Source organism: Ciconia boyciana, chromosome 5 (assembly GCF_034638445.1).
Source record: "Ciconia boyciana chromosome 5, ASM3463844v1, whole genome shotgun sequence".
NCBI lineage: Eukaryota > Metazoa > Chordata > Aves > Ciconiiformes > Ciconiidae > Ciconia > Ciconia boyciana.
The window spans coordinates 37023720-37041958 of record NC_132938.1 but is presented as its reverse complement, the minus strand read 5'-3'; the positions used below and the strand labels follow the sequence as shown (position 1 = coordinate 37041958).

The 18239-nt window shown below is 38.8% G+C and overlaps 1 protein-coding gene across 1 annotated transcript in view; it reads right to left on the bottom strand.

The window, feature by feature from the left end:
- Window positions 1–1556: 1556 nt before the first annotated feature.
- Window positions 1557–18239, bottom strand: part of ACSL1 (acyl-CoA synthetase long chain family member 1) — a 43927-nt gene continuing 27244 nt past the window's right edge. Inside the window, exons 8-21 of the mRNA XM_072862293.1 lie at window positions 17781–17813; window positions 17550–17601; window positions 16685–16758; window positions 15577–15654; window positions 13104–13238; window positions 11348–11482; window positions 10339–10434; window positions 9245–9317; window positions 8467–8555; window positions 5103–5219; window positions 4400–4543; window positions 3786–3887; window positions 3636–3707; window positions 1557–3435 (exon numbers count right to left, since the gene is read on the bottom strand). Coding sequence (XP_072718394.1) covers window positions 3295–3435; window positions 3636–3707; window positions 3786–3887; window positions 4400–4543; window positions 5103–5219; window positions 8467–8555; window positions 9245–9317; window positions 10339–10434; window positions 11348–11482; window positions 13104–13238; window positions 15577–15654; window positions 16685–16758; window positions 17550–17601; window positions 17781–17813 — 1341 coding nt within the window. The 3' untranslated portion in view covers window positions 1557–3294. The remainder of the gene's footprint in view (window positions 3436–3635; window positions 3708–3785; window positions 3888–4399; window positions 4544–5102; window positions 5220–8466; window positions 8556–9244; window positions 9318–10338; window positions 10435–11347; window positions 11483–13103; window positions 13239–15576; window positions 15655–16684; window positions 16759–17549; window positions 17602–17780; window positions 17814–18239) is intronic.

Sequence of the window (18239 nt, the reverse complement as noted above, 5' to 3'; positions counted from 1 at the left end):
CCGGCCGCCGCGGCCCTCAGCCGGAACGGGGCCGAGCTGAGGGGTGGGTGGGAAGGCAGGAGGGAAAAGCGGCGGGGCGCAGGAGGGGGCTGCCCCGGCGCAAAGCCGCTCCGGCCCTCCCGTGCTGCCGCGGCAGGGCCGGCCCCGGCGGGTAACAGCTGTCGGGAGGAAGGGGTTTGCCTACCTCTCGTGCTCACGGATCATTTTAGAAGGGGATACTAAGGTACTTGTGCACCAACAGGTGCTTGGTTTTACATTTTAAAGAGACAAATGAGGAGAAAAATCTCTTTCCCCATTCTGACTATCAAGAATTTTTTCCAGTGCCGAAGTCCAGCAGCATGTTCTGGAGTCAATGTTTCATAAGTATTCACCTGACCATTTTTTTCCTACGAACTACACCACAAAAAGCCCAGGTTTTCTTCTCCCCCCCCCCCAGGAGGGATGCTGTGCATGGATGGCATAACATGAACTGGCCAAGACATTTCCTACCTATCTAGAAAAACAAGGGAACAGGATAATTTCTATAACAATAAGGTCAAAAACCTGCAACAGTTAAGAAATTGATGCAAAACATACAAAAATATTACTTGCTATAACTGTGCCAAAAAAAGTAGGCTTCAGATTGAAAACCTGTAATTCCAGATCATAGTATTTAGTTACTCTGCAATTTAATTGTTAATAGGGGGTTTAGCAATTTGTCAACAAAAGTCTCAGTAGATGGAGGGGCCCTTTTCATGCCATCTCTTCATCCACAGGTGAGCAGTCTGCTGCAGGCCCCCCTGCCCCTTTTTCCAACCAAATAAGCTAAACACACAGGGAAATAACACTTTGGGATTAACAGGGGGAGCAGTCTCTTCATAGTTCTCGTTTGCCAGCTATAGCACCAGCCCTATTTAGCAGTCCCTGAGCCTAAGGTAACCAGCAGTAGTACAGACTACATAGAGCACCGCTTTGTTTCTGTGGTGGTGAGTGGCTCTTCCAGAAAGCTTCTGTGATGAGGTGTGTTAAGAACATAAACCTTAGATCCAGCTCTCAGCCATCTCCGTCAGGAGAGGCATGGTGACACCTCACACTATCTTTCCAAGCAGCATACACCTATTATTTGGATATTGAGTAAGTGACAAAAAAATTGGTTTAGAGTTCCTTCAGTAAGGAAGGAATATATAAAGGAACATACAAAATTACTCAAAAAGAAAAAATCTACCATGACTAGGAGCAGAAGTGTGCTTATTATTTCACAGTAACATCAAGACAGCTCTAAACGTCATCTGGGTGGTGATGCTTCATCTGATAAATCTGCCCACGAAATCTTTCATACCATACTGCTGATTAAAGCCAGATGCCTTAAAGGCAGATGCATGGTATAAGGTGGGAAGGGGAAGAATGGTGATACACAGGAAGGACAACCACCACCACCCAAAAGCAGCAGAAGAGTTTAAGAAAATTTCACTCAGAAGTTGTTTATGATGACGGTAAGGACACTACCTGTCAGAAACCATACTGAAGACAAAAAGAAAGATTTGTTGTTTAAGAATACCAATGGAGCAAAAGTTATATACAACAGCATCCCTTTCTTACAGATATTGGATAAAAAACAAACAAAAAACCCCAAAACAAAAACAAAAACCCCCCTTACACATAAACAGACCAAAGCAGAAAGTTACCTTCCAAAAGTAAAGTGTCAACAACCAGCATTTATCCTCTTTTTAGTATGTTTGTAGCAGTGGAACTTTACAGCTTGTCAGAGTTACCAAATTAGCAGCATCTTTCTTCTATAAACAAACACTTCACTGAGTTGAAATGCAGAAATATTTATTTTAGTTTCCTTCATTGGTTTTGAAAATTGTTTTGGTTTTATAAAACATAGAAATAGCCAACACTAAGCAAACATTTGAATTCCAATGTAACAAACTACTGCTCTAACAGTTGACTTGGATTTGTGTACCTTAATTGCACATATGTATGAAATTATGCTACAGAGTAGTGCATTACAATCACACACAAATCTTAGTGCAAACCTTGTTGTGCTTGTATTTTACATATATCCATGTTTTCAAAAAACAGCAGTGAATGCTAATGCAAAACCAACTCTGTTAAGGATAGCAAAAGACTTATGCTGTAATAAGGCTTATTTCTGCTGATTTCTCAAACAAAAGGTAACTAGTTATTTTGTAATTTATCTGGGAAGTCAGTTTTTATCCCTGAACAAATACCTATCCTATGCCAACACACGGTTCTGTTGGCATATTTAAATACTTCCAACTGCTGCAAAGCATCAGGCAAAAACACTCTACCTGACCTATTTTGCTATTCAGTGAAGAATACTCAGTGGCTCATACATAAAGCACAGAAAACTGAGAGGTTATGTCAGAAGCTCTTCTGCTTATAGAGGACCTGGCACATTTTTAAAAATGCATTTTAAATACACATTCATTACAGGGAAACAAGTGGCTAGTACAGGTGCAATGTTTACCTGACTGTTAGCATAGCCCAGCCTCCTGAACGGTTTTGTTTTTAGGTCTCTAGTGTTCTTGCCAGAGTTAGGGTCTGTTCATTTACAGGGCTGGCATTACTCTGGATTTATGTTAATGTAGCAAAGGCTACACTTGCTGAATTAACTGCATCCACACTTCCAGTGCAGCACCACCATATGCAGACTTATGCTGAGGAACTTGCATTCGTCAGCCTCCTTTGTGTGGACTTCTGACTTCTACCTTATAAAAGTACATCTCAGAACTGGCTGCAGATATAGAAGGGAGAAAAAACACTGAGATGCCCTGCCCCAGTTAATATTGGGACTAATGCAAGACACAATACCAGCTATACAACCATAGAGGGGTTTTTTGGTGGTTGTTTTTTTTTTTTTGAACAGATTAAGTAATCCTTCTGAGGATGCAAGATACTTAGAGGCATTTTCAAACCTGCCAAATCCTTTGTAGAATTGACAACTGCACAATACACTGCAGATAGCAAACATGCTGGCAATAAGAAAACCTTAGCTCCTTGGTGAAGGAGAGTCCCATTTTTGGCCAAGGAAGTCTTAAATAACTTACATATAGTTACCACTTATAGTTAAGGCTCTTTTTGGAAATTGTAGGTCACCATAAAAACAGTATGCAACACAACTTGACAGTAAGGCAGTGTTCCATTTCTTCAATGTTCCTATGGCAAGTACCCATTTTTGTACAAGTTAATGATTGCACAGTTTCCTTCCCTATGTTTGCTGTAGTCAAATTACAGATATGAAGGCCAACAGTAGACAGACGTGTGCCACTTTCCTCATTCCATTCTCAGTTACATTTTGGCATTAGCATAGAGTTCCTCTATCTGTGACTGGAAATATTTTCTCAGTTCTGGTCTCTTCGCCTTCAGTGTTGGTGTCAGCAGGCCATTTTCAATAGAAAACATTTCAGTGTGCATGACAATATCTTTGACCTGGAAAATAAAGAGTTACTAGCCAAGCTGCATTCCCTGGAGTCGACAAGGCTATTAAAAAGATTGCCCAGACATCATAACAAAGCCCATCACTTTAAAGATTTTTCAGATGCAAATTAAAACCAATTTCTGCAGAGTCACATTATATTAGCATTGAGAAGTTTAAAGAATTAGGTGTTCAGTTCTCATTAGCATCTTACCTGTTCAAATGACTTCAAACCAGATTCTTTCCCAATCCTCACCATGTCTTCCAGAATGTGGTTTTTGAGGTCCTGTGGACACAGGAATACATTGTATAGCTTGAAACAGTTGATGCAGAACAGCTAACTGTTTAGTTAAATATGACTCACCTTGTTTTTGCATAGCTCTTCATATGAGCCTTCAAATCCTTTTTTCTTGGCCCAGTTGCGCAAAGTCTCAGGATCAGGTACCACGATAGCTACTAAGAAGGCCTAAAAAAAAAGAATTTGTCAAGCTTTTTTTTTTTTTTTTAAATCACCACTTCAGTTCCTACACATTTCTTAGTCAGTGTTAAGTTTTGGACAGCAGTTCTGATCCTGCTGTAAAGTCAGCAGCTTTCTGCTACTTGAACACAGGAGTACGGTTCAGAAGCTTGCACTTAAGAGAATTACTCTTGTTAAGACCCACATTTCAATTTATACTTGCAAAAACCTGGACATCTTGTTGGGGTTTTTTATTTTCCCTGCACACTGTTAGCAACTTATGTACAGTCATTAATACGCTGTTAAATTAACCCAGCTCTACTACCTGGTCTGAAACTAAATCCAGAAATGTGCTATTTAACTGGTGGAGTTGAAAGTGCATTCAGAACCAAAATGTGTAACATTAAAAAGTTTTAAGATTTCAGTCTCAAAGTTTGGGGTGGGGGGAAGGAGGAAAGGAAAACTCTTTTCTGCAGTCTCCGCTTGCATTCATTTTTTAAAATTACCTCAAGAATGCTTACCTGCAAGCTCTCTCCATGGACAAACACCTGAGCAAGTGCTTCACATCTCAGATACACATTTTCTATTTTCTCTGGTGCTATGTACTCTCCCTGGGCTAGTTTAAATATGTGTTTTTTCCGGTCAATGATCTTCAATGTACCATTCTGTTGACAGAAATAACTTCCACTCAGAAGATGCACTTCAAGTAAAAAAGAAAACAATCTACACAGCTTAAGCATGCCACACTAGATCGCATAATGTACCAGAATTAAAACATACAAACAAGAGTTTGTTTCTATGTATTTCAGCTTCAGATATTACTGTGCTACTTTAAGCTTTCAACAACAGACCAGAAGTGCTATTGCCTGAATTCTGGTTTAATACCAACTTAAATGCTGTGAATGATCCAAGACAGTTTATTCATTTAAGTTAGATTAGGTAGTACAGTAAAATAGTGCTAGAGCCAGAGTACTGTCAAACTAATGTTAGAAGAAAACAGGCTCTGCACCCATCTAACCTAAACTAGAGAAAGCGTCAGGATTGACACTGCTAATAACTTTTTTTAGCCCCAGGCACACAGATTTATCTACAACAGTAATTATCTTCCTCCTAAAATTGCTTGTCTTTCACCTAATTCATTGTGTTTAACAACAATTTTTTTGTTGTTGTTAAATTACTGCTAATAACTACAGAAATACATTTCAGCTATATAAGTTAACTTACTGGTAGCCATTTCCCAATATCTCCTGTATGAAGCCAGCCATCTTTGTCCAGAGCTTCTGCTGTTTTTTCTGGATCTTTCAAATAGCCACAAAATACATTTGGCCCTTTCACACACACCTGAAAACAGCGATTTGTTAATGTATGAAGGGAAATTAACAAACACTATTTGTAATGAATGCTTTCTCCAACAGTTCTCAATAACCCCCCACTAAAAAGACAAGATGAAGTTTATGCATTAGTACAGAAATCTCTACTCATGGTTTTTGGAGACCTAACATTTCCCATTGGTATAAAGTATAATAAGAAGCAATTGGAAGCATCTGTTCTCTTCCAGTCTAGCAGCAGTGTTCCTACCTGCTATTTGAATAATCTGAATTTATCAGAGGAGATTTATTTGTATTTATCTGAAGAAATTCTGCTGGATCCAGACATATTACCCCTCAGCCTGGTAATGTGTTCGTTTCAGCTTTGGTAAGCAGCAGAGGCATTGTGCTAAAACTAGTGATGAAAAAGCTGTATATCAAACAATCACATTTGTTGTCCAAAAATAAACCAGTTCACACCTTAGGGCTTAGAGCACTCAAGACTTCTCTAATGGAAACCTGCAATTTCTTTAAGTTGATGGTTGTCTGGATTTGCATACCAAGTAGAAAACTAAGAACAACTCTGGATATAACTGGATGCATAGGCATTATTAGGATCAAATAACATGCTTACAAGGTATGAGAAAAGGATCAATAAGATTAAAGGTTTATAGGTGAAGAGGCTGCCAGAGAACCAGGTCAGACCTTATAAGCTAAATTGAAACAGTGGGTAGGGTATCTGTCAGTAAGAATATAGAAGTAAAGGAACTAGTCAGGAACATGGAGTAGAGCCTGAAGTATCCAGAGATGATCCCAGATTTAAGTGTTTTCTTCTCAATATAACACCCAAGGTCGTGTAAGTTTTCTTTGGTGGGGAGAGAGGGGAACACAGGACAGAACTCTTGTTATTTAAGGATCAGCAGGGCAGTAAAATACCTCCTTAGAAGCGAGGACAGAGATAGGCAAGATAAACAAGACTGAAGCAAAACTTAAAGATGCCCACTGCACACAATTGTTGGGGAATCAGGAGTCCAAAAAAACCCTAAAAGCTCTCCATAAGAGTCCTCAGAAGCAGCAAAGGATTCAAACCATCACACCAGCTTGGGAGTAGCTTGGCATGTGTGGATGACAGGAGACAATAAGAAGGGTCTAGTCTGGGCAATAGTATCAGGACTCTAGAACAAATCTAGAAGAATAGGATAGAAAATCCAGTTTTAAGTTAAGGCCAAATGGATAATAAATATCAATAGGGGCTGATAAAATACTAGACCAACTATTAGTCTAGGAGACTAGTACAATTATAAAATAGGCAAGGAACTGGCTAAAGAATCTTCAGGCACTAATATAAATTTGCAGACTAGAATAAATTACTAATGTAGTTCAGAGACCAATTCTTGAAAAACTCATCCTGCGTATTTTCAGTGCTTACCTCAGCATAAAATACAGGCATGCTGGTAAACTACAATACAATGAACAGGAGATGTTGTCAATAGGAGGGAGATCAGAGTATTAGTGAAGGTTCTGATGACCTTGTAGAGACAGTACCAAACTCGTGACCAAACCAAGGTTATATTTTAAGAACCAAGTCATTTCTGCTATAAAACAGAGCTTATCTGGAAGGATATGAGTAGAGGAGAACTCTGTCCCAGTCAAGTCAAAGGCTGACTGATCAAACATTTTGTTTTTCATGGCTCCTACAATCACAGGATGGCAGTAGGTGACAGCTTTTCCCAGCAGAGACAGCAAACCATTTATCTGTATCCTGCTAACTGGCACTAAGACCTCATCTGCATATGAGCATATATAATTCTACTCACAAATTTATCCTTCTTGAACATGGATAACTGGCAAAAGTGAAAAGCAAGGCTGACAGAACCGAGAATATTGAAAGCTTACTCTCAGAAAGGAGGACTAGGGATGTTTAATCCAGCTGAAGAGCAGACAGACAATGAGGAAGATCTATTTTAGGCAAAGGATAGTGAGAGCCAACTCTATAGCTAGGGGCTTCAGTTCTGTGAAACAAGTTACAACACTTGTTTGGTAAATTCGGAATAGTTCACACTAAGGAAGTTAAGACTGAAAGACTAAGATGGTACCTGATATATTAAGGGGCTACCATATTTATTCAAGTCCAAAGTAACTCCTAATGCAGCAAACTTTCACAGTAAGTGGAAGCAAAACATTTTTGGAAGTTTTTTAAAAACTACTTAACTGTTTCTCATTATGACAACTATACTCAGTTCCTCTAGCAGACCAAGGTTTAAAATCATATTTAAAAAGTGAAGCAAAAATTGCTGATGAAGACTAAACATGAGGTCATATGCAAGACAGGAAAGTATCTTGACATTGCTCTCCACTTGCAAAGTTTCCCACCACCAAGCCCAACTAAATCCTTAAGTATTTCTGGGGATTAAAGCCCAATCATTTGTCTCCAGTCTCATACAAGTTACAACCAAAACAAATAAAGATTATATATTGTTTGCAGTCACAAATTAGTTACTTGCCTAAGTTATTTTATTTATTCATTTCTCACTCCCCAACTGCCCTCAAGGCCTCTCAAAAGCATAGGAAAGACACCACAGTTAATTTGCTTTTGGGGAAAAATAAATCACTATAGACATCTGTTCAAAGGCTTAAACAAAGTTCAAGCCATATATATTTTACTTGGAAAAGATATTGAAAAAGACAACATTCAGCATTACATACAAAGCTGAGTCCTCAAAGTGCAATTTGTAAGACGTACACATTCAATTTGTGCAGGCTGCAGAAAAAAGTTCATAAGAATGTGCAGGCAGTTGTCACAAATCATTAGCAGCCTTCATGGCATTTTATCTCCATTTCTCTTAATGGTGTTCCAGGCACTTTAAATTACCTCATCTCACATCACAAGCTGGGTAACAAGCTACATGCATCAGCTGTTCTCCAGCACTTGGCAGTGGGAAGCCCTCTGCTAGCATTTTACTGAAGGATAAATGCGGTATGAGACAGCTAGCTTCTCAGCTATCCCACAGCTGGAAGACAGCATGTTGGTCACACAACCATAAATACATAGTAATCTGTTATCCCACAGTAAGCTGCTTTTTCTCCCCTCCAATACACTATTTTCTGTTTTGCTTCCGTGAATCACTAGCTGACATTGCATGCAGGCAGTCTTTGATTTTAGGTAGCAGGCCATGTTTAGCACTTTTACTAAACTCAGACAGTTACTAGTTATTTCAGGAACAAAACACATTTTCCAAGATTTCCTAAGAGGCTTATATTGACCTTTTCAAATTACTTACCTCACCCTCTCCTTTGGCAGCCAAGTAATTCATTTCTGGTACATCAACAAGCTTGATGATACTGCATGGCATGGGTGCTCCAACATGACCTATTAAACAGAGTAACACTTCAATAGCCTGAACTGCTTTTTAGTCAGGTTCTTAAAACAATAAGCTGGTTACATGCTAAAGTAAAAAAGATAGAAAACTGATTTCTGGTAATGTACTACACCAATACCACTACAGTAATAGCTTAAATTTGCTGTGACTGAAACATTAAGTTCTCAGATATCCCTAGAATGTTACAAGCTGAACCACGTACTCAGGCTTGCTTTTTCTTGTAAACAGTATCCTTATTCTATGGACATATTTAAGTAGCAAAAGTCCTACTGCAGTTTCAATTATCAGTATTATTTCAGTTGGGGAGCTAGAGATGTAACAGCTGACAAATGCTGACTATTTGTTCCAACACCAAAAAATGCCATTTAAATTTCTAGCACTGTGTTTATACACAGCAGATTCCTATTCTGTAAAAATTAAAAGGGTTGATACTGTGACCTCCCCTCTCCTAAATCCACTTCAACTTACAAGGACAAAGCCTATTAAAAGTTTGGATTACTGAACATTCCTAGCTATTATGGGGTAGAAACTTCAAGGGATCCCTTCAAAACTTTTTTACTTCACTTGAAGAAAAGCAGAATCTTATGCTTCATGATAGGTGTTCTGAAGACTAGATGTGATCAGGGACCTCTATAGCATCCTGAAATTTAACAGACAGGCAGACCGTTAAACACCATACCTGCTGTCCAGTCACCGGGCAGTGACAGCGAGCATCCAGCTGTGCATTCAGTCTGTCCATAACCTTCATAGAACTAGGATGTGAAACCAAAAAGATTACTTGAAATTCTTACTTTTCAACATACAGTTTCTTCATTAAAATGAAGTTAATATTTTGCTTCTTTTCCTACTTGTTTAAATTTGAGTTTAGCAAAATCCCCAGCATCTTCTAAAAAGAATAATCACTGTATTAGCTTTATCACAATACACAATTTTAAGTGCTAATATTCCACCTTCAGTTCCAATATTTACTCAAAGTTTCACTCAGTTTCACATGTGACACCTGTATAGATCAAAACAGAAATCAGAGGGAACAAGAGGAAGAAACTAAGAACAGTGGCACTAGCAATGACTTCATTCACATCATTTAAGGCCAAGTTTGTCAAAGACAGCTAGGAATGGAATCCCTATACCCCAGTACAGCTCTATGATTATTATATAGAAGACAGGCTTCCCTTTTCTATGCAGAATGCATTGCTACAACAGCACACTACTGAAGAACTTCAAGTCAGAAGCCTCACATTTTAGAATGTTTTTGTGTTTTCTATCCTTGAAATTTAATTCAAAACATTTGTTCCATCCTGTGCCATTGTTATTCAGTTTTTACCTCAAAAAGCATATACTTCGAAGAGGCTCTGAAGATAATTGCAATGTGTGCAGTCTGATTCTCCCCAGTCTCATCTTCAAAACAACAACACTACAATATTATCATGTTTATTAGATTCTCTACAGTAGTTATGAATACTTCTGTAAGCAAGGTGAGTCCCAGAAACTTAATCCAAGAACATTAATTATTGCTTACAGCAGCCCCCAAAGATCTTTCCCTTAAGACAGTTCAGCTGGTTACTTCAGTTATAACAACAACTTTGGGATGAATATAGAAGTCTCAGGAGACTGAGAAAGAAACTTTGGAAAGGACTACACACTTGTGCAGTCTCCAAGAAGAATGCCAGAAAGAGTTAACCATATTATCAGACTACTAGAAATGCTCTAACATCAAAGCTGAAATGAGGTACTAACATCTTTATGTTTTAGGATTAAGGCCAGGAAACTCACCTGACAGCCAAGAGCTGTTCTCAGGAAGGTCAGTACACTTGCAGATACAGGTGCTGCTCCTGTGATCATGAGCCTTACTTTTCCTCCCAAACTTGCCTACAACAGACACAAGATACTGTGGACACCAAAAGCATTTTAGAGAAGTTTCCAGAGTCTTTTTCCATCCCACCCTCAGCCACTGTTCACCTACAGTGCCACCCACAAATGTTAGAGATTAAAGGTTAGTCTCCTATTGCAAGCTGTCTTTCTTGCAGTGTTTTTAATCTCATTAATGGCTGGAAGAAACAGTATCTACAAAGACTATGCTGTAGTGTCACTGCAATGCACACTTGGCCAAAAGTCTAAAAGAGCTTAAGTCATGGCCTTACAGGAATGATTATTTTTAACTGCCTTCTATCAGCTTCTCATACATCCTGAATGCTATAAAAAGCAGCCACAGGGGCATGTTGTACAACCAAGGTTAGGGCCATAGCAAGTGAGTGCCAGATACAATAGCAGGCATAACTTACTAGTGACTAACAGTGAGGAGACAGTAGGGGCTACAGGTGGCACCAAGTCACACTTAGCATTCCTCCTTCAGGAGGACAGTGTTTGCTTTCAAAGTGGTAAGAGAGAAGCACCAGACTGTTTTAGAGAAGCCTCCCTAATACAGTTAGCTGATATTATTAAAACAAAGGGAATTAAATGAAGTTGGAAATAAGACAGTTTTGGTTTTTGTTCTGAGTAGCCACATAGTCTTTAATCAGTGATGAAAGCCATAGCAGATTATAACCATTCATACGAAATTCAGCAATTGCAAAGTGATGCCTATAAACTAGTAAGTAGATAGGGTATATAGCGATGCTTCACACTTCCAATATTGAAAACATGTCAAACTGCTGTTCTGTAACACAGTAAGCACATTTGGAGCTCTGTTCTCAAAATAATCATGAGCAAATAAATAACGTAATAAAAAAGTTCCAATATCCACCATACAAAGGCTTTTAGACTCAGAGGCTTTCAAGCATACCTGTATTTTACGGAAGATTACTTTATCCCAGAAACTGTTATTTCTAACTATACCACTTCTGAGTTCTGCTTCTTTCCTCTTGGAAGCAAAATCCAGCATCCACCTCTTTAATGAAGTATCTGCCTGTCCAAAAATCTATTAAGAAAAGTGATCTGTGGTTAGAAGCCTCACAGACTACCAGTCCCTTTCTTACAGAAACATGCATAGAGACTCTTAACAGTGAAAACCAAATAAATTAAACAACCTTTATTGGTAAGCATCTTAATTCTGGTAAGAAATACTTGTGGATTTTGATTTTGGCCTCTTTACCTCAGTTCAAGAGACGTCCACCAAAATGAGCACTTAAATAATTCTTGTTTCCCATCCAACTGTGTGATGCTTTTTCCATGTATAGTTTCTTCATTAAAATGTATGAATGAAAGTGGATATTTTACTTTTCTATTCCAGTTTGATCAAAAGCTGAAGTAAGTATAATCTTCAGCATATTCTAAAGAGCATACCACCACAATATGTAAAGTAACACAGGGTTTTCTGAGGAGATGCAGATCCCTTCAGAAAGACCAGAGATCTGTCTTGCATATATAAACTTGCTTTTTAGATCACTTTTCAAAGGCTCCTTCTGGTTGTTCTCAGCAAGTCAGAGCAGACTCAACAGCAGACCACAAAGTAGTATATTCACTTGGAAAGAGAGACCCAGCAGCTCTTCAGCATTAGCACACCCCCCTCCCCCTGCCCAATTTCCCACTTAATTTCACATGCTAGGTTACTGCAAGGCTGGGTGAGGTTGAAACAGTGCCATAAGTGTGAAATCCTCAGGGCACCAGAGCCAACAAGCAAGACAACATCATGAAAGAAGACACTCCCAAGCTTTGGCTCTGTTTCTCAAAGTCCAGTACAGAATGCATAAGCAGAATGAGGGGCTAAGTTTTAAGCACTATAGGCAGGGGGGCTTAGAATTTCCTTCTCTTGAAATGTATTGGAGTTGCACTATTTGTTCCCAGGGCCAAACAGAACCTTGTATTACTTGCTGTTCCTCTAGTGTCATGATTAGAGCAGTGTCCTAGCTAAGACAGCATAGACAGGTCTGTCATTTCTTTAGCAGTCACAGGACTCCTTGTTGTATCCTTCAACTCCTCTGGCTGTATCCTAAGAAGAGTCAGTCATCCACATGCAAAAGGATGATTTAAAAGTCTTAAGTTCAAGAAAGAATCTGCTTCTGAATTCCCATCTCAGATGACCCTGAGCAGGCAAGCAGCAAGTGAGACTGGGGTTGCTGACACACCCTCTTCCCAGCACTCTGGACTGATTGGTTTATAGTTCTCCCTACTACAACATGCTGGCTGCTGTGTAGGAAACTTGTATGTGTCCATGCAAACATAGGCAAACACCTGACCTTGGTTTGCAAATTCTATTCCATGAGTCAGATACTAAAAGATGGCACACAGATGCTAAGCCTCATGTTCATGTTGTAGACTGGACTTTAATAACTTGCTCAGAGCAAAACAGTAAGTCATGAATCAAGCTAGAGAGAACCAAGTCTTACTCAGGCTTTTCAGCACTAGTATTTGCTGCCTGAAAGTATTTTAAGACAACCAGTACTACTCCCTACACTTTCAGCTTTCTTAGAGATACACCAATTTGCTAGCATGCCTATTTAACATCCCAGAGCACAACAGTTTCTCCTACCATGTCAGCACAGACTTAATGAAGTCTCTTAAAGCCCTGCACAGGTCTAGACTCACACCTGTAGACTTACCTTGTCAAACATTCTGTTCAGCAGTCTTGGTACTACAGGAAATACAGTTGGCTGCAGTGTTTTTAGGTCATCCATAAGTAGCCTGATATCCCCTTGAAAGAATCCTATCCGAGCTCCGTGGCACAGAATCACACACTGTTAGAAAAAAGTAAAGAAGTTTGAAAACACAGCACCTATAATGTGTTCTAGCTATATGTGTATGACAATCCTATGCAGAGTGGATAGCGCAGTATCCACCTTAAATCATCTCAACTTCTGGGCAAGTTCTGCAGCATTCTCAGACTATAGGTTGGGACTAGAAAGACCAAGTAGCAAGACATGCGTGGTGTACACAGGCCAAGGACTTTGATAGAATGAGATACAGCACAAAAGCCCCTATCCAAAAAGGGGCAGTTTGCCAAGTAAGGCAATGCCAGCAACTCAGAGGTAGCAAGAGACTGAAAAGCAGAACTTTGGTATTTATACTTCAGATACCAGTACCTGCTGGTACTGGTCCAGCAGTGATTTCTGCCTTGTGCTACTTGCTTTTCATTCTCTTGCACTCTGGTTTTCCTTCCTGCTTCACAAGACTGATGCAAGCAGATTTGTTGTTAGGTGATCAAGATACTCTTTGGAAGATTCTAGCAGAGCCACTGACTATTTTTGCATCAGTTCAGACCTATACCAAGGCAGGCAGACTTAATCCTGTCATGTTCTATAGTCTCTACGTTTAAGAGTCTAGAAGCTCCACCCCCCACACCTATACACCCCTTTTATTCCTATCGTGTATAGGTTTTATTTATTCTTTTTACTCACATCTCTAGTCTTCTTGTGTTTCTCTGTACCTACTAGTTTTTATTTCTTCTGCTTCCTCCAAAACACCTCTTCCTTCATTCCCTGCCATCCATTCTCATCTTTTCTGCACACGAGACATGCTGAAGTGTCACTTTTCCCCTTCACCTGTGCTTTGCCACCATCTGCTAAAAAGCTGCAAATACATCAGTCCAGATGGAGTGAGCAGCAACTGCCTTTGCTAGGTGGGAATACATTTGTCCTGTCAAGTTCACTGACCCTCTAGCTTCCTTAGGAAACCAAAAAAAAAAAATAAAGTCAGCAAACACGAACAACAGGGGCAGACTAAAGACTGCTTCTCAGAACCTGTGTTCATATCTACCCCAAATAGTAACAAATATTTTCTCCTTTCTACCAAAGGTGTCCTTGCTTACTCTCCTTATGTAAATATACAGGTAAACACCTACTTTGTAAAGATCTCTAACAGCAGAGGAATACTGAAATCCAAACACTTTATTCTCATTTTATCCTTTAGAACACAAGTTTCCCATCCTGTTTCTACTGCATGATCCAAGAGCAGAGCTGTTCCCTACGGATCTTGTACCTTCTAGTGCAAGGCAGGCATCAGTAAAACAGACACTGAAGTATAACTGGTATCCAGGTTACCAGGAGGAAAAAAAAAAAGAGGTGGTGAAAGCCTAAGGGCACCTGTACACCTCAGTTAAGCTCTATTCCCAATCTTCATAACATACATATATACAGACAAATATGCATATATACATTTTTATCTATGTGTATATAGACACACTTTTTTGGTAGAAAGCTCGGGATTCCTAACTGAAATCACAGGACAACTTCTGGCTCCGTGTGCCTTTTCACATTTGCACAAAGGCTGTTTATTTCCTTACATAAATTGGGACATGACTACCTTCAACATACATATTTGCAATCTCACCTAAGGGAAAGGTGTTAATTCAACTTCAATAAGTATGGTAATTAAATACCTGTGCCTCTACTGTATGTAAGAAGTTTGAGGAAGTTACATCCTTTCAATAACACATACCACCTAACTATGGGCTCGAAGGTCCTTAAGACTGCCAGTATGCAGACAACCTGAGCCCCCTCATCCTCAAAAACAAAGCCCCAGGTTTTGCTATATGGTAAAACAAGCCATCCAAGAGAATTTCAAAGTTTGTCCTTAAATGACATTAAAAGCCATTTTCATTTCTTGGAAGAGAACTCCACTGAAACAAAATCCCTCCCTTTTTTTGAAGTTTCTTGGAAGCAATGGTAAGTTTAACCAACTTAGTCAGTTTTGTGTAAGCAAGCAGGATGCCACATTATAAAATAAATTTTTAAAGTTTGCAGACTAAAGAACAGCATGGATTTTTAATAGCGCACTGATTACATTAGAGGGCATTTCTAGGCAGTGTACATGTGCTAAGGGATCTTACATTCTAGTAAACCAGTTTCTTATTAACCCTAGCTCTTAGGGTTAGTGTTTATATTTCAGCATGAAAACCAATTATCTAGTACTCACTGAATATTGTTTATGGGATATTGTTTTCCTGAAGCTTTGCTTAAGCTTTCATACACATGTGCAAGAGTCAAAAAGGAATAGCATGTATCACTGGGATTCAAGAGACATGCATTCTGTAAGAAAAACAAGCTTCTCTGTAGTTCAGTACAAACAGATGCTTACCTCAACAATTCTCTCAAACATATGAGCCAAGGGCAGGAATGATATCAGAACATCATCAGAGGAAGGCATAAGTGTTTTCTGAAAGTGTTAGTAAAATTAAGTTTAATTCTCACTGATTCTCTATTTTGCCCAAGTTAAACACAACACTGAAATCTAGCATCTAAACTCTAGAGCACAGCCCTTGCTTCAGTTTTGTTTGTAATGAAGCTGCATTGTCTTTCTTTCATTAAAAAGACTACAGCAATGACTTCTAGCAGGAGTGAACGCACATTGCAGAAACAGTAATCTTTTAGAGTTGAGTACAGTAACCAGATTATTACAACTTATCATTCATATAATTATGAACAGAAACAAATTCTGAGAGAAGCCACAGAAAGTTCCATTATATACATCGGGAGGGAGAAGGAACAAAAAAGGTTACAGTAGTATGCTTTAAGGTTTTAAAAAATACATACTTTCATCTTAGATCAGAAAGTTTGTTTACCCAATTTACCATAAGGTTGATATCAAGAGTACCTTACATGATCTAATTGTGAGACCAGTTGCTTAATTTAAAAACAATTCTATATGCAGAGTACTTGGCAAAATAAGTACCATTGTATTTAATTACATCTGTATGTGTTAGAACTTAGAACTGTCTTCTTCACTAGCCTGCAGATGAACTTTAGTAGTCTACTGTAAACTAAAAGTTAACACTGTATCAAGTAAAAATAGAGTTATGCTTCTTGCTCATTTATGTAAGGGCTTTAATTATTTTGGGGGGTTAAAATGCATTATAGCTTTTCCCATCCCTAGTGGAAAAGGTTAGCCTCTACACAAACCCTCTGATACAGAGCTTGCACTAATGACAAACACTATAAGCCCATGGCAGAATGTAATGTAGATCCCCATCAGGATCTTTACAAGATTTTGCTTGGATCAGACCAAATTGTAAGTCTGTCAGGTTCTTGACCCTGACAGAAGAAACCAGTAAACATTGACTTCTGACATAGCATGGGCAGAGTGCTGTCAAGTTACATTTTCACTTGGATCTTACTAAAAGTTAAGACCAAAGTTAATGAGATTCTTCCCTTCATGCAAATACACAATGTTAACCTTTGCAGTTTACCTCTGTAGTTTTCACAAAAGCTGAAGCATTGCTGACTATGTTTTGATGAGTGATCATAGCTCCTTTGGGGTTTCCTAAGAAAGAAGCACATAAGGATGCAACAGTGAAATTTTTAGATCCTTTAAGTTACAGAGCAGTGGCAAAACTAATCTAATTGCATTTCAATCAATCAGTCCCTTCTTTGATATTAATGCCTTTCTTTGTATATCAGTTAAACAAAGGCAGAGAACTTGCTAACACACTTTCAAGAATAGGTGGTAACAGTTAAGTAGTAAGTTTGTGTTGAAGTCCTCAAATTTCATAAGGTGAGCAAATCCTTAAGAAGTTGTCATGTTTCTTGGATAAGCTTCTCATTCAAAATTCAACACCTCTATGAGGATGCAGCTATCAAACCCAGACTAATTTCTGTTCTTGCATCTGCTTTAAAAATGTAGCTTGTCATTGTACTCTTCCCTGTTGCTCTCTGCCAGTGTTGGATATCAACTTACAAGTGTCAAGCATGTGACATCTAGACAGTAGTCTTTCTGTTTTGGTCTTACAGCAAGGTTGCATAGAGCTAAGGAACAAGTTTTGCTAATACAGTACAGAAAAAAGACTACTGAAAGTCTAATGCAGAGTCCTTATAATGGAAATACAGGTTCAGTACTTATTTCCAAGTCCAAAAAATGTAACCTCCACCCCCCAATACTGCAGCTCTGTATTGATCCAGGGGGAGGGGAGGGAATCAAAGGGAGCCTTACCATAAAACTTCCCCAGCTACTACTTGCCAAAAAGATGCAGCAGCAGGGGAGAGTCTTGAAAAAAGCTTCTGAATTAGTTTTGCACATACAGGATAATAAATTCTGCATAATGTAATGAGGTGTACCTGTCGTTCCACTGGTGAAACAGATGACTGCTAGATCTTCTGGCTTTGGAGGCTATGAGAGTTAAGAAAGTATTAGTATGGTTAAGATAGCAAAGAAAAAGATTTTCTTGGACAAAACATTGAAATACTAGTGTTACTTTTGAGCTATGGGAGATAGGAAGATTTGCTAGTTTGATCTACAGAATGCCATCCAGCTTCAGATTATGTAACTTGAACTAATTTCATACTTACCATAGGTTTTTGCCTGTGTGCTCTTCCCAGCTCCTACAGAAAGGAGAGAAAGGGGAGAGTTTAGACATGAGCATGTAACCTTTTTTGCTTTAAATGTATCAGACAAACATTACCAAACACCATAATATTCCATTATTTAGACTGTCTGTTGAGACATTTTAACTTACAAAAGAGTAACAAAGGCTTTAAAGGATGTTTTAAAGATATATAGAATAGCTACCATGTTCTATAAATACAAAAGCGATAACTAATCTAAAAATTCATGAGTTATTTTCCAGCTAGTAAACCAGAAGTCACTCACTAGAGAAGCTTACAGTTCACAGCAGGCAATCAATCCTATACCTCATGCAGAAGACATGTGCCACTGAACCATTGAACAGATGAAGCAAGATTCATCTCAGTAAGCACCTCATACTGTTACTTCAAAATGTGTGTGTATATATATATTTTTGGATGAAA